The sequence below is a fragment of the Oncorhynchus kisutch genome, linkage group LG11, assembly GCF_002021735.2.
Source record: "Oncorhynchus kisutch isolate 150728-3 linkage group LG11, Okis_V2, whole genome shotgun sequence".
NCBI lineage: Eukaryota > Metazoa > Chordata > Actinopteri > Salmoniformes > Salmonidae > Oncorhynchus > Oncorhynchus kisutch.
Genome location: NC_034184.2, coordinates 42,731,894 through 42,753,638, shown reverse-complemented (window position 1 = coordinate 42,753,638; position 21,745 = coordinate 42,731,894). Strand labels below are relative to the sequence as shown.

The 21,745-nt window shown below is 41.5% G+C and overlaps 1 protein-coding gene across 2 annotated transcripts; it reads left to right on the top strand.

Moving 5' to 3' along the window:
* The first annotated feature begins 5,442 nt into the window (after positions 1-5,442).
* On the top strand, positions 5,443-20,463 carry LOC109899649 (protein YIPF3-like). 2 transcript variants are annotated; one of them, XM_020495070.2, is made up of 9 exons: positions 5,443-5,803; positions 9,969-10,178; positions 10,334-10,440; positions 10,549-10,594; positions 10,730-10,822; positions 13,210-13,341; positions 13,449-13,562; positions 17,175-17,298; positions 19,440-20,463. In XM_020495070.2, exons 1-9 carry the CDS (start codon positions 5,738-5,740, stop codon positions 19,577-19,579), a joined length of 1,032 nt encoding a protein of 343 aa, XP_020350659.1. In that variant the 5' UTR covers positions 5,443-5,737; the 3' UTR covers positions 19,580-20,463. The 2 variants fall into 2 exon arrangements, with proteins under 2 accessions (XP_020350659.1, XP_020350657.1); XM_020495068.2 differs by having other exon boundaries at positions 5,502-5,803; positions 13,449-13,574.
* Positions 20,464-21,745: the final 1,282 nt, after the last annotated feature.

Sequence of the window (21,745 nt, the reverse complement as noted above, 5' to 3'; positions counted from 1 at the left end):
AAGAGCTGCCGGTTTAGATTATAGATAGGCTACAATTGTCCTAGAGTCCCAGTAAGAGAACTGATAATGACCAGCAGGAGACCGAGATACAATTCACACTTTATTGCCACATACACGTCGTTGTGGAAGTGGTTCTCTGTTCTGTATAGAGAACAGAAATAGAGTGCATGTATTACACAGTGCACAGTCTGTTATGGCTATGCATAACGGTAGCACTAGAAGGAATAATAACTGCATAGTAAATAGTATTGTGATATGGCATAAATAGCTACATATGTAAACAGGAAATGGCACATAGCCTACCGCTATTAGCTACCAATGTATAGCCTAACACAACACACAATAGAACCGTATATATGCACACATTATGGTCAGGGCCCACTAAGACTATAGTATACAGTATAGTATGAGCAATAGGTGTAATAGCTAGGGCTAGTGGGCTAACATGCTACATAGCAGTAATGGTAGCATAATGATAGTATATACACAATAGCAGCTAGCAGTAGTATGCTAAGTTACTGTTGCTAGGCTAACATGTAAAAAAGAATTTGGCCATGAGGGCTGATCAGTCGGATCATTTTGTCCCCCTCACATTCTGAAATAGCATTTTTGCCCCCCCCCAGTTTTATCGTTGGAATGTGATAAAAAACAAGGGAACAGTGTGCTTTAGAACCAGGCCAGTTTCACTGACCTCTGTCAGCTGACTTAATCAGCAGAGTTGCCCATAGCAACAGAATGTTCCAGGCAGGGGAGAACGACTGCCCCCGCTCATTGAAGCCACTGAAGTGAATGGAAAAATGGCAATCTTGGTCAATCTTCGTGTATATAAAAAAAATGGTTTCAAAGACAATCATGGCACTAATAATTGTTTCTAATACACCAGATGTACACTGACTATACCATACATTAGGAGCACCTTCCTAATATTGAGTTTGCACCCCTCACTTTTGCCCTCAGAACAGCCTCAATTCGTCGGGGCATGGACTCTTCAAAGTATTGAACGTGTTCCACAGGGATGCTGGCCCACGTACACTCCAATCCTTCCCACAATAGTGTCAAGTTGGCTGGATTTCCTTTGGGTGGTGGACCATTCTTGATACACACAGGAAACTGTTGAGTGTTTTTTAACCCAGCGGTGTTGGAGTTCTTGAGACAAACCGGTGCGCCTGACACCTACTATCATACCCAGTTGAAAGGCACTTACATCTTTTGTCTTGCCTGTTCACCCTCTGAAATACACAATCCATGTCTCAAGGCTTAAAATGCCTTCTTTAACCTGTATCCTCCCCTTCATCTACACTGATTGAAGTCGATTTTAAAAGTGACATCAATAAGGGGTTCATAGATGTCACCTGGTCAGTCTGTCATGGAAAGAACAGGTGTTCTTAATTTTTTGTATACTCATTGTATGTCCTTAAACCGATCTTTTAAAAAAATGGCCCACAGAAGAAGTTAAGGAGAATATAGGTGCTAATGTCAGCCTGCAGTCTGCCTTTTACATTTCAGTCATTTAGCTGATGCTCTTATCCAGAGCGACTTACAGTTAGTGCATTCATCTTAAGATAGCTAGGTGGGACAACCACATATCACAGGAATGGAAAGTACATTTTTCCTCAATAAAGTAGCCATCAGTAGAGTCAGAGCTAGAAATGGAGGGGGTGGGGGGGAATCAAGTGCTGGTTCAGGGATGGTCTCCAGAGATGGTCTGGAGAAGCATGTTGTTAACCGACTTCATTGAGTCTTCACATAGGATTTAATCATGTCACGTAATCAATGGCTTTGTCCATTCATATATACAGTCATTGGTTCCAGGAGCAAAGGTGTGAAAGTTGGGGGTGCAGAGCTCTGTAAACAATGGAAAGTCCATCCTCCCAGTACCTCTGCTTGTGTAAAGTGTCTCAGAGCTTGTGTCTTTGAATGGAGGCTAAGAGGGGATTTTCTACAAAGCCACCCCAAAATGTATGAAGTACATTTTTAAATGTCAAGAAAATCCGTGTGAGTCGCATCCTTGTGTCATCTTCGCCGCCCATGATGTCTGGTGCTTGTAAGCCCTGCCGCCCTGTGTCTCCACCCTTTCAGTGGCATGGATGGAGCGGGCAGTGAGGGATGACCTGCTCACAGTATCTGCTGCTGCTAGGTCCAGGAAAGACCGTAAAGGTTCAAGTGCATGACTGGGACACTGGCTAGCGAGTCAGCTTGGGCATCAGGTCCAAGCCAAGCAGGTCTGCAAGGGCAGAAGGTCGTCTAGGGACCAGCACTGGAGTTAAATCCAGTGATTGCTGATCTAGAAGAGACACTATCTGCAGTGTGGGTTGGGGTGCTGGCTCGAACACCAGTGGCTGCAGGTCTGGCTGGCAACAGAAGTGCTATGCTATTTGGCTAGCAGCCACACAAGTAAATGAGCTTACAATAAAAAAGCAAGGACTTATTTTCAAAAAATGATGCATGACCATCATATTTGTAATGATTATCATAGAAAGAATGCAGCCAGCTACATTTACTCATGTTAATCTTGCATTTTACCAGAGAAAAGTCCCTGAGAAATTTAGCTACACAGTCAGAGTGCTGTCTGCTGATTATAATGCAATTCTGGAATGAGTGGAGAAGTGCATCTGAAGCACAAAATTAGTCTGATGCAAAGCAGAAACTATAATAAGAAGCATTTTTGATATGCCTTTACAAAGGTATGTGGACACCTCTACAAATTAGTGGATTCAGCTATTTCAGACACACCCATTGCTGACAGGTGTATAAAATCAGGCACACAGCCTTGCAATCTTCATAGACAAACATTGGCAGTAGAATGGCCTTACTGAAGAGCTCAGTGACTTTCAACATGGTACCGTCAAAGGATGCTACCTTTCCAACAAGTCAGTTGATCAAATTTCTGTTATGCTAGAGCTGCCCAGGTCAACTGTAAGTGCTGTTTTTGTGAAGTGTAAACGTCTAGTAGCAACAACGGCTCAGCCTCAAAGTGGTAGGCCACACAAGCTCACAGGATAGGATTGCTGAGTGATGAAGCGCGTAAAAATGGAATGGAAAGCGCGTAAAAATAGAATGGAATCACACTTCACCATCTGGCAGTCCTACCTACCCGAATACGTAGTGCCAACTGTAAAGTTTGGTGGAGGAGGAATAATGGTCTGGGGCTGTTTTTTACGGTTCGGGCTAGGCCCCTTAGTTCCAGTGAAGGAAAATCTTAATGCTACAGCATACAATGACATTCTAGACAAATCTGTGCTTCCGACTTTGTGGCAACAGTTTGGGGAAGGCCCTTTGCTGTTTCAGCATGACAATGCCCCTGTGCACAAAGCAAGGTCCATACATAAATGGTTTGTCAGGGCCCGGGAGGAAGTGGTGCAGTGGTCTAAGGCACTGTATCGCAGTGCTTGAGGCGTCACTACAGCCCCGGGTTCAATCCCAAGCTGTGTTACAGCTGGTCGTGACCGGGAGACCCATGAGGCGGCACACAGTTGTCTGGGTTAGGAGAGGGTTTGGCCATCTGGGATTTCCTTGACTCATCACACCCTAGCGACTCCTTGTGGCTGGACTTTGGTCGCCAGCTGGACGGTGTTTCCACCGACACATTGGTGCTTCTGGGTTAAGCAAGCAGTGCTGCTTGGAAGGGTTGTGTTTCTCCTGAGTCCGTAGGGGAGTTGCAGCGATGAGAAAAGACTAACTACCAATTGTATATCAGAAATATGCTAAGTTTGTCAATCTGGAAAATTAGAACTTTGAGAGTTTCTTCAAGTGCAGTTGCAAAAACCATCAAGTGCTATGATGAAACTGGCTTTCATGGAGGACCGCCACAGGAAAAGAAGAACCAGAGTTACCTCTGCTGCAGAGGACAAGATTAGAATTTCAATGACTAATTATCCACTGTGTGTAGTGATCCATTTTGTCTGTCCCGCTCTCAGTCCACACCCCCTTCCCTTTGTCCACCAAGCCGTCATATCGGCTTAGCCCACTAGGGAATCTTCCCTATCATTTGTTAGTAGCCAATATCTACTGTTTGTTTAGGCATTTCTGTGATTATTTAGTTAGTAAATAAATGATTAGGCCAATTGGTGTATGGATGATTTACAGTAAATGCTGGGTTCGTGCAGATAACCAACAATTTATTACGTTCGGAATGAGACTGACGTGAGGTAAAGAATAATTAATTAATAGAAGACTAATTTATCATTAAATATCTGAAGTTATATTCGGAAAATTTTCTGAAGATCTGAAGATTTTCTGTGGTGCCCTGACTTCCTAGTTAATTATATTTACATGATTAGTTTAATCAATTAATAATAATTAGAGAATTGATTTGATAAAATAGCAGTCTTCACTTTTAATTATGCTAAATACACAACAAATGCATCGCAGAGTTCAAGTAACAGACACATCAGCATCAACTGTTCAGAGGAGATTGGGTGAGTCAGACCTTCATGGCCGAATTGCTGCAACAACAAAAAACGACTAAATGACACCAATAAGAAGAAGATACTTGCTTGGGCCAAGAAACATGAGCAATGGACAGTAGACCGGGGGAAATCTCTCCATTGGTCTGATGAGTTCAAATTTGAGATTTTTGGTTCCAACCACCCCGTCTTTGTGAGTAGGTGAACAGATGATCTCTGCATGTGTGGTTCCCACCATGAAGCATTGGGGGGTTATGATACTTTGCTGGTGACAGTGTCTGATTTACTTAGAATTCAAGGCACACTTAACCAGCATGGCTACCACAGCATTCTGCAGTGATACTCCATCCCATCTGATTTGCTCTTAGTGGGACTATTATTTGTTTTTCAACAGGACAATGACCCAACACACCTCCAGGCTGTGTAAGGGCTATTTGACCAAGAAGGAGAGTGATGAAGTGCTGCATCAGATGACCTGGCCTCCACAATCAGCTGACCTCAATCCAATTGAGATGGTTTGGGATGATTGATCATTTCCTCATATGAACAGTAACTCAGTAAGATATTTTTGTTCAGTATATGTACAGTGGGGCAAAAAAGTATTTAGTCAGCCACCAATTGTGCAAGTTCTCCCACTTAAAAAGATGAGAGAGGCCTGTAATTTTCATCATAGGTTGAGGATCCCTGGTGTCTGTGATGCATGCCGTTTAGTGAAACGCAGACCTGGTGGTGAGCACGAGACTGAGGAGACCCTGTCTATCCTTCTGAGTTTTGATAATGAGTGTTTGCCTGGTAAAGTCATGCTAGGATATATGAGCTATCCCGTGATAGCGTTTGTTCCGAAGCCGCTTTGATGTTTCAGGTGCCAAGGTTATGGTCAGAGACAAAGGAGTGTGTAGTTTGAAGAAAAAGTAGTGAGTTTCAATTGTGGGGGAGCCAATGTTAGCAAAGTTGGTTTCTTGGCGAAGTAGTGGAATAAGGGGCGTGTTATGGTTGCAGGGTTATGGGTGGTGCAATTTGTATTTTCCGTTCCCTTTTTTTGTTTTGTCACAATGTGTAATGCATACTCCGGGCTGAGAAGGGCAGCAATACGCCAAAAAGCATCTAGTCTGTCGGAAATTCACACAAAAGGAGAAGTGTCCACGTAGTACGCACGACGTGTTGTGCGTGGAATATTACCAGGCAGCGTAATGCATTTGGGAACAAACGTTTATCTTTAAAGCACCTCTGATGCTATAATTAACAATTCGTTGGTTGTATGTGAGTTTGAAAGTGCCGTTTTTTATTTATTTTTAACAAGAAATCAAGAACACGTTCACTTGTTCTAAAAGATGGCTTCGTCTGATGGAAACAAAAACACGGAACCATGGGGCGGTTTTGACGACAACATTATCCAGGTAACTTAACGTTACTATGCTAGCTATAGCTATCCAAGAAAATGCTTAATATGTATCGACTTATTTGATTACATTACTGTACATCGGACTTTAGTGTTGCCAAACGATATTTTACTCTGCGGTACATATCATCCTACTGAAAATGGGCACTTTTCCCACTGTTGTGGTAGTTAACTAGCCCAATGATGGACCTGCTAAATTAACCTTAGTCCTTCTGTTTAAGGCGAATTGACTCATCTAAACGTGAATAATTATTAACCCTATTGTTGTGTTCCGGTCGAATTGGACCGATTTTAGTTGTCTGAAAAATGTAGTTTTATTATTTTTGTTTAACTAGGCAAGTCAGTTACGAACAAATTCGTATTTACAATGACGGCCTAGGAACAGTGGGTCAACTGCCTTGTTCAGGGGCAGAACGACAGATAGATCTGCTAGATCAGGGATACCTGCTAGATCGGGGATTCGATCCAGCAAACTTTAGGCTACTGGCCCACCGCTCTAACCACTAGGCTACCTGCTTACTGGCCCACCGCTCTAACCACTAGGCTACCTGCTTACTGGCCCACCGCTCTAACCACTAGGCTACCTGCTTACTGGCCCACCGCTCTAACCACTAGGCTACCTGCCGCCCATTTAGTTCATTTAATCTGATTGTCATAAGGTTCCATGACTGTCCACATAAGGCATCTGGACACACAAAATACATTTAAGATTCATAAAATTTGGTGTGTTTTATTTAACTTTTGTACACCTGTGGTGTTCCTGGTCAGAAATGACCGGTCATTAGAAATGAATGGGTGAGACTACAATTAGTGTATAAAATTGAGTTCAGACACCTGCCCATTCATCAGATGGACACACTTCCTCTCCCAGACCCCCACATGCATGTGTGTTTCACACACACCTCACTCCCCTTCTTGTTTTCCATGGAAAACCCCACGGGAACCTTTCCCCCACGGGAACCACACCTGTTGGCATTCTAACAAACAATCGCAACATTGTTTCAATAATATATAGAACTTTTCTTGCAGCTCTGGTATAATTAAGCTTTTTTGAGGCCTTGCTCACAATTCGTTCTGTGGCAGCACAATGACCAAACGATACACTGTATGGGAGGCTCTTGATCATGACACTGGTGAGGAGGAGAGAGGCCAGGAAACTGACAGTGAAGATGCATTAGAGGAGGAAATGTCAGAAGTTGAAGACGACACAGAATATGATCCAGACCAAGAGACAACCGATGTTGTTACATTCCAGTGATGAGGAAGAGGGCCCTGCTGAGGTTGTTGTTACATTCTGGTCAAAGAATGGGAATTTGTCCTGGTCTTCATCCCCACCTGAGAGGTCGGCTGAAAATGTTATCAGGATGACCCCAGGGCCAACAAGATACGCCATATCCCGGGTTGATGACATAAAATCCTGCTTCGAACTGTTCCTGACAATCAAAACCACAGTGATAGATTTGACCAACTTGGAGGGGGGGACGCGTTTACAAAGACAACTGAAAGGAAGTAGACCGGACAGACGTCCAAGCATACGTGGATCTCTTGATTGTGTACAGATCCAGAAACGAACCTACCACCAGTTTATGGGATGCAGAGTCTGGTCGGGCAATTATTAACTTTTTTGAATTGGCTTCGACAACCGTGATACACGACCAGGCCGCTGTCAACAAGACAAGCTGGCAACTATCAGAGGTTTGGCACAAGTGGGTGGAGCGCCTGCCACTCATCTATAACCCAAGTCCAGGCATCACAGTGGATGAGTGGTCGCTTTTAGGGGACGCTGCCCATTCAAACAGCACATGCCAAGCAAACCGCCTAAATATGGAATAAAGATATGGGCAGCATGTGATGCTAGGACACGTTATGCCTGGAACATGCAGGTTTACATCAGGAAACCTGCTGACGGTGTTCCCGAAAGGTACCAGGGGAAGCGGGTGGTCCTGGAAATGACTGCAGGTTTCCAGGGACACAACATAACACGTGACAATTTCTTCACCTCATGCTCTTGGTCAGGAGCTGCTCCCAATAAAAATGACCGTGGTGGGGACGGTCAGAAGGAACAAGCCTCATTTGCCTCACTCACAACCAAGGACAGGGATTGTTTTTTTCCCTCCGAGTTTGCCTTCACCGATACACACAAACACTTGTGTCCTACTGCCCGAGGGGAAAAAGAAGAATGTGCTCCGGATGACAACTCTGCGTAGGGATGCCGCTGTGAGTACCAGGGAGGACAGGAAGCACAACGCTGTCCTGGATTACAACAGGAACAAAGGGGGAGTTGACAACCTTGATAAGGTATGTTACTTTTTATCTTATGTACTTTATTTTTCTATTACCAGTGTTTTATCTGCACCATTAAAAATGAAATGTTTGGTGAAATGCTCATTGATTTTGTGAACAATATGGAGTCAATTCTATTCATTTCAATATGTAAATATGTTTTAGATGTGATCAATTAAAACAACGCTTTGTTGCAATTTCACGTTACTACGCAAGACATGAAGTATCACTTGTATGTACTCATTATTTTATTCACTGATTGTTGCACTTTTGCAGGTCACTGGCACATCCTCTTGTAAGAGGATGACAGCACGTTGGCCCATGGTGGTGTTCTTCAACATCCTAGACGTGTCGGTCTACAACGGATTTGTGGTGTGGATGGAGGTGAATCCAGGCTGGAAGCAGGGGAATTTCTTCAAGAGGATACTATTCCTAGAAGAGTTGGGGAAAGCCATGGTGGTACCCCTCATTCAAAGGCACCAACACCTTCCTCGAACACCATCCTCTGCTGGATTGGTGAGAGATATACAAAGACCAGAAGCAAGATCTACGTCTGCCAGGGATAGAATAGACAAAAGGTGCAACGAGCTGTCAAAACGAGCATTATGTGCTGTAAATGCAGTGCATATATTTGCAAGGCACATGCATCAACCACCACGTATTGGCCAACATGTACATGAGAGCACACAAAATGGAACCACCATTGATTGTTAGTAATACAGTTATTGTTACTGTTGTTCTTTAATGTGTTCAGATGTTAATTTTGTAATATGGTGAAGTTCTCATGTGTAGTTTTGGGCCTATGTCCTTTCTTTACTAATAAAATCATACCGGTCAGTTTTGACCAGGAACACAAGATGTTATTTTGTGTGCGTTTTAAACATTTGAAATGGTTTCAAAACAAATGTTCTTGTTAAACTTTGATGCAAAGTAGTCTGTGATAAATAGCACAATATGTTTCATGAGTATTTGTTATAGTCAAAATAATCCATACAGCTTATAATATTTTTTTTATTTTTTACAAAGAGTTATGAGCTCAGGTCAATGAGGCCTACAGGTCATAAATAGCAAATAAAAGTTGTAATGTTCACAAGAACTTAAGTTGATAAAAAGATCTAACACAACATTAAGTGATATGTATTATTATGGATTTATAATCCGCTATAATGGGCCGGTTATTTTGGACAGGGGACACAGAATTAATTAACATGAAAAGAACACAACAGGAGGGTTAATTGCAGTACGGTTCGAGAAACACAAACAAATCCCTCGATTACAAAAACAACAGGAGGGTTAATTGCAGTACGGTTCTAGAAACAAACAAATCCCTCTATCACGTTTAAAATAATTTCACAAATCAAAAACACACTTACTGTACCCTGTTTTTAACCGGTTTTAACAGTTTCAGCCGACAGTATTTTGGCATCAGACTTCCATTTAATGTTAGTGTTCAGAGGCACAGACAGCTAATTGGCACATGTAGTACACTGTCTTGCGTCTGTTTTTGGAAAACAAGCACTGAAACATGGAAATATGGCTGTGTGGGAACCCTAACCCTCTAAAAGGTGTGTAGTAATTTAACCTTTTAAAACTTTAAAAAATATTTCTTGCTGATATGTTTCCAAAACCGTACCGCAAGCGATGCGTGTTAATGTTTAGCTCAAATGTCCGGGCTCTTAAACAACATCCGGTCAGAAGATACTACAGTTATCGTCTATGAACGGGTGTAGCTAGTTAGCTAACCATAAACTGGAAGGAGCCTTCTTTTTTGTTTCACGTGGTGACTGACTGTGTCAAAGGAAATGTTGACAATTTGCTTGTCAAACATCATTTCACATACATGATATACAGTAGTTATATCTAATAAGCTATCTTACCAGGGCACTGGGTCAGCAGTGATTGACATGGAGAACATGGATGACACATCGGGCTCCAGTTTTGAGGACATGGGGGAGATGCACCAGCGCATGAAGGAGGAGGAAGAGGTGGCAGAGGAGGCGGAAGCAACTGAAGAGGAGACTGGAGAGGATGGCGAGTTTCTGGGCATGAAGGGTATCAAGGGCCAGCTGGGGAGACAGGTGGCAGATGAGGTGAGATGAGAATACTTTGTGATGCTTATGATGGGCAACCACCTGTCACACACACCACATTAGTCATGAAAATGGGCTCTGCCAGAACCCAATATTCTAAGTTACATCTCAATAGCCTTGTCTGGTTAATGTTGCAGTCCCCTCCCCCCTCTTAGGTGTGGCAAGCTGGAAAGCGTCAGGCTTCCAAAGCTTTCAACCTATATGCCAACATAGATATTCTCCGGCCGTACTTTGATGTAGAGCCTATGCAAGTCAGGAACAGGTGAGAGTCTGTCACGAATGTTCTTGTAATCACAACGTGTAACTTGTAAAATAGTCTTACGGAGTCACATTTTAGAAGATTTCTGACATTTACTTTTTTCTACCCTAGGTTGATTGAATCAATGATACCCATCCGCATAATACATTTTCCACAGGTGAGTGTCATTTTCTTTTCCCGTACTATATTCACAGGCCCGAGAGGAGATCTAAATCTAGAGGCTTTCGGCGCTTACCTGGCCAATTAAAAGGACATATTAAATGTTTTCCCTGCTCCTATTTTCCAACTATAGAAGATTGCTGGGGAGCTATATGGGCCCATGATGCTGGTGTTCACACTGGTGGCCATCCTCCTGCATGGAATGAAGACATCAGGAACAGTTATTGTAAGAGAGCTCAACTTATACCGGCTTTGTAAATGCATGTTAATATACAGTATGTATAGATTAACATTTCTTATGAAGCTCAGGGATACTGACGGTAGATGAATTAAAACTGGAAATGGGGGTAGCCATCAACTCAAAACCCTTTTGACATTATGCAACCAAAAGCCATCTGTTCAGCTTTTGCTGCTCAAAAATATAAATTACTGCTCATGTAGCACTCATGTGGTTAAATGCTTATATGCGACGACACTCCAAATTGAGCTCAGGTGCATCCAATTTCCTTTGATCATCATTGAGAGGTGGATACAACTTGATTGGAGGCCACCTGCAGCCAATTCAAATGTTTGGACAGGATTGAGAAAAGAAACACACCTGTCTACATAAGTTCCCACAGTTGACAGTGCATGTCAGAGAAGAAACTAAGTCTAAGGAACTGTCCGTAGATCTCCATCGAATTGTGATAAGTGCCGTCAGAAAATATTCACACTCCTTGACTTAATCCATATTTTGTTGTGTTATAGCCTGAATTTAAAATGGGTTCAATTAAGATTTTGTGTAACTGCCTACACACAATACCCCATGTCATAAAAATAGATTTTGTTTTAAACAAAGTTATTACAAATGAAAAGCTGAAATGTTTTTAGTCAATAAGTATTCAACCCCTTTGTTATGGCAAGCCTAAATAAGTTAGGGAGTAAAAATGTGCTTAACAAGTGACATAATAACTTGCATGGACTCATTATGGACAATAAAATACACTTCACGTAAAATTATCAGTCGAGCAGTGATGCCTTGCAAAGAAGGGCACCTGTTGGCAGATGGGTAAAAATAAAAAAGATGACATTGAATATCCCTTTGAGCATGGTGAAATTATGAATTACACTTTGGATGGTGTAGCAATACACCCAGTCACTCAGTTGCCGGAGAGGAAGGAAACCTCTCAGGGATTTCACAATGAGGCCAATGGTGACTTTAAAACAGAGTTTAATGACTGATAAAATAACTGAGGATGGATCAACAGCATTGTAGTTACTCCACAATACTAACCAAATTGACAGAGTGAAAAGAAGGAAGCCTGTACAGAATAAAAATAATTAAAAACATGCATCCTGTTTGCAACAAGACACTAAAGTAATAATGCAAAACATTTCACTTTTTGTGCTTAATACAAAGTGTTATTTTTGGGGCCAATCCAATACATTATTGTGTACCACTCTTCATATTTCCAAGCTTAGTGGTGGCTGCATCATGTTATTTATATCGTTATTTTACCAGGTAAGTTGACTGAGAACATGTTCTCATTTTCAGCAACAACCTGGGGAATAGTTACAGGGGAGAGGAGGGGGATGAATGAGCCAATTGTAAGCTGGGGATGATTAGGTGACCGTGAGGGTATGAAGGACAGCTTGGGAATTTAGCCAGGACACCGGGGTTAACGCCCCTACTCTTACGATAAGTGCCATGGGATCTTTAATGACCTCAGAGAGTCAGGACACCCATGTAACGTCCCACCTGAAAGTTTCACTGCCCTGGTGCATTGGGATATTTTTTAGACCAGAGGAAAGAGTGCCTCCTACTGGCCCTCCAACACCACTTCCAGCAGCATCTGGTCTCCCATCCAGGAACTGACCAGGACCAACCCTGCTTAGCTTCAGAAGCAAGCTAAGCAGTGGGATGCAGGGTGGTATGCTGCTAGCATGCTTGTAATGGTTAAGGACTGTGTAGATGTTCAGGATAAAAAAGAAACGGAATGGAGCTAAGCACAGGCAAAATTCTAGAGGAAAAACAGGTTGTCTTCCTTCCACCAGACACTGGAGGATGAATTCACCTTTCAGCAGGACAGTAACCTAAAACACAAGGTCAAGTCTACACTGGAGTTGCTTACCAAGAGGACATTGAATGTGCCTGAGTAGCCTAGTTACAGTTTTGACTTAAATTGGCTTGAAAAAAAGAAAACATCTGTCTAGCAACGATCAACAACATCCAACTTGACAGAGCTTGACGAATTTAGAAAGAAATGTGCAAATATTGTACAATCCAGGTGTGCAAAGCTCTTAGAGACTTACCCAGAAATACTCACAGCTGTAATCGCTGCCAAAGGTGATTCTACAAAGTATTGGCTCATGGGTGTGAATACTTATGTAAATTATGTATTTCTATTTCATTTTCAATAAAGTTGCACAAATTTGAAAAGCGTGTTTTCACTTGATCGTTATGGGGTATTGTGTGTAGATGGGTGAGAAAAAAAACATTCAATCAATTTTGAATAAAGGCTGTAACAACAAAATGTGGAATAAGTCAAGGGGTATGAATACTTTCTGAAGGCACTGTATGTTGTCTATCTGACCTTGATTAGGCCTAATACATTGTTCTTCCTCCCTGGACAGAGAGAGGGTACTCTGATGGGCACAGCCATAGGGACATGCTTTGGTTACTGGCTGGGAGTTTCCTCCTTCATATACTTCCTGGCATATCTGTGCAACGCCCAGATCACCATGCCCCAGACCCTGTCTCTGCTGGTGAGTCAACAATGACCATCACTCTCCTCACAGCATCCCCGTGTAATCAGTCTGTTATAAATGCAGTGTGAAATCTCACTGTCTGTTCTACTATGTGCCCCCAACAGGGTTATGGTCTTTTCGGACACTGCGTGGTTCTCTTTGTCACCTACAACGTCCACTTCCACTCCCTGTTCTACATCCTGTGGCTGGTCGTAGGAGGGCTCTCCACACTGCGGATGGTAAATAAGCAGGTCAATTAATACAAGTCCCAAGAGCCCCTTGACACTTAGACACTTGCTGACATTCACACTGGGCACGTTTGAGTGGTCAGGCTAAAGCAACCAACTAGACAAAAGTCGAGGAGTGGAGTCGGGGGAGGTGCAACCGCGACAGCTGAAAGACGAACACTATTGTGGTTTTCCAACAGCAAGGCTCAGATCAACATGGCAGTGTTGCCTTTGGTTAGAAACGTTTTTCTTTATAAAATGTTGAAATAAACATGTCTCCAACCCCCATATTACACCTACAAACTGAAATCATGTGTGCACGTTATACAATCAATTAGTGGGAGAGAGCCTCAAATAACACATTCAGAAAGTATTCATACCCCTTGACTTATTCCACATTTTGTTGTTTTACATCCTGAATTCAAAATGGATTAAATATATTTTTGTCTCACCCATCTACTACAGTCGTGGCCAAAAGTTTTATGAATGACACAAATATTAATTTTCACAAAGTTTGCTGCTTCAGTGTCTTTAGATATTTTTACAGGGAGGAGAGGGCATGAGTTTTGGAGTGAGTACAGTAAATCCAATCCAACCATTGGCCTGGATAATATGCTGGCATCACACTAGCAGACTACCATAGTGAATGAGGTTTACATGACGTATACTATTATGAGTGGAGTTTTCTTCTCTGTGCTCTGGATACATCCTAGGTTGTTGGTCAGCAGGCTCTGGAGGCCTTGGACTAGTCCGTCTCTGTAGCACCTGGAGAGAAGACTGATAAGCGGTAGTGAGTGTGCTTGAAAGAGAGCCCTCAACTCTGACCTACCACTGGCCAAGGGCCTCCTGCCTAAGCTTTTATCGCAGTTTCTCTGACAGGGAGTTACTGCAGGAGTACAGTCGTGGCTAAAAGTTTTGAGAATGACACAAATATTAATTTACACAAAGTTTGCTGCTTCAGTCTCTTTAGATATTTTTGTCAGATGTTACTATGGAATACTGAAGTATAATTACAAGCATTTCATAAGTGTCAAAGGCTTTTATTGACAATTACATGAAGTTGAGGTCTGGGGAGTTTCTTGGCCATGGACCCAAAATATCGATGTTTTGTTCCCCGAGCCACTTAGTTATCACTTTTGCCTTATGGCAAGGTGCTCCATCATGCTGGAAAAGGCATTGTTCATCACCAAACTGTTCCTGGATGGTTGGGAGAAGTTGCTATCAGAGGATGTGTTGGTACCATTCTTTATTCATGGCTGTATTCTTAAGCAAAATTGTTAGTGAGCCCACTCCCTTGGCTGAGAAGCAACCCCACACATGAATGGTCTCAGGATGCTGTACTGTTGGCATGACACAGGACTGATGCTAGCGTTCACCTTGTCATCTCCGGATAAGCCTTTTCCGGATGCCCCAAACAATCGGAAAAGGGATTCATCAGAGAAAATGACTTTACCCCAGTCCTCAGCAGTCCAATCACTGTACCATTTGCAAAATATCAGTCTGTCCCTGATGTTTTTCCTGGAGAGAAGTGGCTTCTTTGCTGCCCTTCTTGACACCAGGCCATCCTCCAAAAGTCTTCGCCTCACTGTGCGTGCAGATGCACTGATGTCAGCTGGTCCTTTTGTGGCAGGGCTGAAATGCAGTGGAAATGTTTTTGGGGGATTCAGTTCATTTGCCTGGCAAAGAGGGACATTGCAATTAATTGCAATTCATCTGATCACTCTTCATAACATTCTGGAGTATATGCAAATTGACATCATACAAACTGAGGCAGCAGACTTTGAAAATTAATATTTGTGTCATTCTCAAAACTTGTGGCCACGACTGTACACACAATACCCCATAAAGACTAAGTGAAAACATGCTCTAGATTTAGTTTAAAATGAAATACAGAAATATACATTTACATAAGTATTCACACCCATGAGTCAATACCTAGAAGCAGCTTTGGCAGCGATTACAGCTGTGAATGTCATGGGAAGTCTCTAAGTGCTTTCCACACCTGGATTGTGCAACATTTGTCCATTATTATTTTCAAAATGATTAATGACTAGACAACCACTTTCAGGTCTTGCCATAGATTTTTATGTAGATTTAAGGCAGAACTGTGACTCGGCCACTCAGGAACATTCACCTCCTTGGTAAGCAACTCCAGTGTAGATTTGTCCTTGTGTTTTAGGTTATTGTCCTGCTGAAAGGTGAATTCATCTCCCAGTCTCTGTTGGAAATTAGACTGAACCAGGCTTTCCTCTGGGATTTTGCCTGTGCTTAGCTCCATTCCATTAATATTTTTATCTTTAACTCCCCAGTCCTTAACAATTACAATCATACCCATAACGTGATGCAGCCACCACTATGCTAGAAATTATGGAGAGTGGTACTCGGTAATGTGTTGTATTGCATTTGCCCCTTACATAACACTTTGTACTCAGGACAAAAAGTGAATTGTTTTCCACATTCTTTGAGTATTACTTTAGTGCCTTGTTGCAAACAGGTTTTGTACATGTTTCCTTCTTTTCACTCTGCCTATTAGGTTAGTATTGTGTAGTACCTACAATGTTTTTGATTCATCCTCAGTTTTCTCCTATCCCAGCCATTAATGGTTTTAAAGTTTGTAATGGTTTTAAAGTCACCATTGGTCTCATGGTGAAATCCTTGAGCGGTTTCCTTCCTCTCCGGCAACTGAGTTAGGAAGGACACCTTTATTTTTGTAGTGACAGGGTGTATTGATACACCATCCGAAGTGTAATTAATAACTTCACCATGCTCGAAGGTATATTCAATGTCTGCTACCAATAGGTGCCCTTCCTTGCAAGGCATTGGAAAACCTCCCTGGTCTTTGTGTTTGAATCTGTGTTTGAAATTCAATGCTCGACTGAGGGACCTTACAATTATCTGTATGTGTAGGGTAGAGAGCTGAGGTAGTCATTCAAAAATCGTGTTAAACACTATTGCACAGAGTGAGTCCATACAACTTATTATGGGACTTGTTAAGCACATTTTTACTCCTTAACTTAACTGAGCTTGCCATAACAAAGGGGTTGAATACTTATTGACTCAAGACATTTCAGCTTTTCATTTTTATTAATTTGGAAACGTTTTGAAAAAGATAATTCCACTTTGACATTATGGGGTATTATTTGGCGGCCAGTGGAAAAAAAAATCCAAATTTAATCCATTTTATATTCAGGCTGTAACACAACAAAATGAGTCAAGGGGTGTGAATACTTTCTGAAGGCACTGTATAACCACTGTATAGGCTTACATGAATTGTGGCAAAGTTGGTTCCTTTTTCAGTCATGTCTTTGGTCAAGTTTGCATGGGTCAAACAAAAACACCGTAATGACTGGTTGACAATAGAGCCTTCTACAATACAGGGGATGGCTACAGGATAAAGTTGGCGAAGAGCAACTGCAGAAACTTGCAGTCAACTTCGTGACCTTTGATCACGTGATTTTTGTACATTTCATGCAGTCGACATGTAGATGCAAGTCGGGGCAATTTTTATCCCCATAATGCAACAAACGTTGCAAAAACTGTATCCGCTTGAACGTGCCCACTATGTCAGTGATAGTCAGTCTGTCCCACTTGCTCACATTATCCCTCGCTCTCGTTCTCTCTCAGGTGGCTGCTCTCATCTCTCGGACCGTGGGACCGACCCCGCGCCTCGTCCTCTGTGGAACACTGGGTGCTCTGCATATGCTCTTTCTGCTCTACCTGCACTTCGCTTATCACAAGATTGTTGAAGGTAAGATTCCTCACTAAGCCAACCAGGGCCCGTATTCATAAAGTGTCTCAGAGTAGGGGTGCTGATCTGAGGTCATTCTTGACTTTTAAATCACAACGAATAAAGAGTGGACCTGATCCTAGATCAGCGCTCCTACTTTGAGACTCTTAATGGATGCAGGCGTAGAGGTGTCACTTCCCTACACACAATACCCCATAATGACAAAGTGGATGTTTTTATTTTTGACAAATTCATTAAAAATGAAAAGCTGAAATGTTTAGAGTCAAGTATTCAACCCCTTTGTTAAGGCAAGCCGAAATAAGCTTAGGAGTAAAAATGTGCTTAACAAGTCACAATAAGTCACTCTGTGTGCAATAATAAATAGTGTTTAAGATGATTTTTTTTATGACTACCTCATCTCTGTACCCCACACATACAATTATCGATAATGTCCCTCAGCCGAGCAGTGAATTTCAAAAACAGATTCAACCACAAAGACCAGGGAGGTTTTCCAATGCCTTGCAAAGAAGGGCAGCTATTGGTAGATAGGTAAATAAAATGGTGAAGCATGGTGAAGTTACTAATTACACTTTGGATGGTGACCTAAAAACACAGTTTAATGGCTGTTATAAGAGAGAACTGAGGATGGATCAACATTATTGTAGTTACTCTACAATACTAACCTAATTGACAGAGTGAAAAGAGGGAAGCCTGTACAGAATACAAATATTCCAAAACATGAATCCTGTTTGCAACAAGGTACTAAAGTAATACTGCAACAAATGTGGCAAAGAAAGTCTGTTTGGGGTCAAATCCAATACAACACATTACTGAGTACCATGCTCCAAATCTTCACGCATAGTGGGGGCTGTATCATGTTATTGGTATGCTTGTAATTGTTAAGGACTGGGGAGTTTTTCAGGATAAAAAAAGAAATGGAATGACCAAATCTACACTGGAGTTGCTTACCAAGAAGACAGTGAATGTTCCTGAGTGTCCTAGTTACAGTTTTGACAGAGATTGAATAATCTTTTTTTGTAGTAATGGGCAAATGTTGCACAATCCAGGTGTGGAAAAACTCTTAGAGACTTACCCAGAAAGACTCACAGATGTAATCACTGCAAAGTATTGACTCAGGGGGGTGAATGCTTATGTCAATTGCAAACATTTCTAAAAACATTTTCACTTTGTCAGTATGGGGTAATGTGTGCAGATGGGAGTGATTTTTTTTGAGTAAGTGAAGGAAGGAACTGTACTAACCAAAGTGTGTGCAATTAGGACACTTTAGTTTTGTTGTTTTGCATATTGTATGTGACCCAGGACTGAGCGTTCTCTCGCTATATATGTAATATATTTACAGTACCAGTCAAAAGTTTGGACACCTACTCATTCAAGGGTTTTCCATTATTTTGACAATTTTCTATATTGTAGAATAATAGTAAAGACATTAAAACTATGAAATAACACATGGAATCATGTAGTAAACTAAACATTTTTATTTTATTTTACATTTGAGATTCTTCAAACTAGCCACCCTTTGCCTTGATGACAACTTTGCACTCTCAACCATTTCCATGAGGTAGTCACCTGGAATGCATTTCAATTAACAGGTGTGCATTGTTAAAAGTTAATTTGTGGAATTTCTTTCCCTCATTTGAGACAGTTGTGTTGTGACAACGTAGGGTTGGTATACAGAAGATTATGGAAAGAACAGCTCAAATAAGTAAAGAGAAATGACAGTTACTACATTATTCCATCGTTTTGATGTCTTCACTATTATTTGACCATGTAGAAAATAGTAAAAATAATGAAAAACCCTTGAATGAGTAAGTGCTTCCAAATGTTTGACTGGTACTGTGTGTGTGTGAGTGTGTGTGTGAGTGAGTGAGTGAGTGAGTGAGTGAGTGAGTGAGTGAGTGAGTAATAAAATGAGGTCATCCACAAAAGTATTTCATTGCAGTGGACATACGTCTTTCAGAGTAACGAAAGCCAATAATGTGAACCCAGGTAATTGAGTTGACTCCCCTGGTCCAATTTTAAACACATTTTAATTGCTTCTATTCAAAGACCCTCCAAGGTATATTCTTAAACTGGTTCTTGAATTTCTGTATGATTAAAGAAATAAGAATTGGACATTTTGTTTAAAAAAATGTTGTCTGAAGGTATCCTGGACACATTGGAAGGCCCCAACATGCCCCCCATCCAGAGAGTGGCTAGAGATTTGCCTGTGGTGGCCACCGCTGCTATGAATGCTGTGAATGCCACAGTGAAGACCATTGGTGTTATCCTGCAGTCACAGTGATGGTGTGTCCAACATCAAAGATGATACCACAGGCTCATGAGCCTGAATTCCGCAGTGATGGTGTTGTGTAGGTAATACAGACTGAAGTGAAGGTCAAATACCATTATGGTGGCTGGTTATAGTTGACATTTGACCTTCATCATTAAACATGAACATTGTCTCAGTAAACACATCGCCATCGCTTCACAACAACTCTTACAACTTTCATTCTCCATGGGAAATGACATGCTTACCCTAGTTGTTTATATTGTATCTAATCAAAATAACTAAATGTTGGAGTGAGGTGTTATGCTGGTGCTGTAACTCTTTTCAAATGACAGCAAATAGCCTTTTCATAGGGGTCTTGTATTTGTTAAAGCAGCATGAGTGCACTAAGATTCCCAGCTGTTTGCATTTGTACTCATGTTAAGACTAATTCATCTCCAACTCGACACTTTCTCACCTCTTGTAGGCTTTGTTACACGGGTTACGGCGATAACATCAATGGATGTTTTAACATTCTAGACGTTCAATGGGAGGAAGGTTCTATAGGAATGTGTGGTGCCTTCTATTGTTTTTCGAAGGAATTATTATTATCATGTATGATATGGGGTAAATTAGAGTTTAATCTCTTGTTTTACACAATGCACATCCATTGTCTGTCATTTTAATAACCTAACCAGAAAAAATAACGAAAAATGCAGTTGACATGTCATATGAGATATGTAATAGTGCGTTATCTTATGATTATTGTTCCTTCTAAGCAGCTTTTGTTTTGTGCATTATTTGTACTTCCTAACAACATTGTTTTTGGGTGGGATGCAAGGTGACCTCTTTTTTGTGAAAATATATTTATAGGGTTATTGTACAGAAAGATACAATGGAAATAAACTTTATCGACCTAAGACACGTCTTTTAACACTGACCCTGGGAAAGAAACAGCCAGGTCACCCGTGATGCAAGTCAATATTTGATGTCCAGCCAGGTCTGAGGACGTCAAGGAGATGAGGAAAACGGCCACTAGGGGTAACAGTGAGCGTTGTTACCTTAAAGTATGTTTTGGTATGGTGTTGAGGATGGAAGATGGGCGTAAGCATCTGCCTCTGAATCCAGAGGTTGTCAGTTCAAATCCAGTGATAGAAAGTTATGTTTGTTTTAAACCGATCCTTAACCCTTGAGTTAATGCCTAAACTGGATAGCTTCAAGTTTGAAAAGTATAATGGTTACTGTAGAGTAGACAATATGTCTCTCCTGGGAGAGCCACGTAGATAGTGGCTGATCAGCTGTGGAGAATTATGTATCAACTGATTTCTTGGAGAGATTGTTACCTGTATAGACAAGCAAAGTTCAGGTTCACCATGGAGATGAGCAAAAGTGTGCAATCTGCAGTGGCTACCAAACACCAATGTGGACTGGCCAGTATTTGTTCCAGTCAGTAGAGAAATGGCCTCCTTCAAGAAGATTACAGTTCAGCCTGAGAAACAACCCTCTCCATCATCCAGCTGACCCTTAAGCAGTTCTTCAGGGACACGTGGCATCTTTCAGTCACGAAGTTCTCACTCACAGCTCTACATGAGAGCATGGTGGATGGCAAAATTGTGGTCTTCATGAAGAATGATTTAGATGTTTATCAGAAGAGCAGGTTTTTGTGATAGGCATCTAAAACATTTGGCCAAAAGAGTGCTGGCACAGTGCCTGGAGCACGGAGGAGAGCAGAAGTGTGAGTGTGGGGACAAGGTCCTGCCAAAGCACTCAGAGCCAAATGTTCAGATTGACCCCCTGTGACCAATACCTAGTTAATGTCAGACCACACCTGGAGACAACACCGATAGGCCTACATTTCTCATTTGAATACATAAAATCAAATGCTATTGGTCACATAAACATATTTAGCTTGTGTTCCTAGCTCCAACAGTGCAGTAGTATCTAACAATACACACAAATCTAAAAGTAAAAGAATGGAATTAAGAAATATAAACAGTACCAGTCAAAAGTTTGGACACACCTACTCATTCAAGGGTTTTTATTTTTGCTAATTTGCGAAAGTATTCGGCCCCTTTGAACTTTGCGACCTTTTGCCACATTTCAGGCTTCAAACAAAGATATAAAACTGTATTTTTTTGTGAAGAATCAACAACAAGTGGGACACAATCATGAAGTGGAACGACATTTATTGGATATTTCAAA

Excerpts from the sequence above, each read along its gene's own strand:
- LOC109899649 (XM_020495068.2), top strand. The coding sequence starts at position 5,738 with ATGGCTTCGTCTGATGGAAACAAAAACACGGAACCATGGGGCGGTTTT. Across the intron at positions 5,804-9,968 it reads TTGACGACAACATTATCCAG|GGCACTGGGTCAGCAGTGAT; the intron begins GTAACTTAACGT and ends CTATCTTACCAG. Across the intron at positions 13,575-17,174 it reads TGCGGATGGTAAATAAGCAG|GTGGCTGCTCTCATCTCTCG; the intron begins GTCAATTAATAC and ends GTTCTCTCTCAG.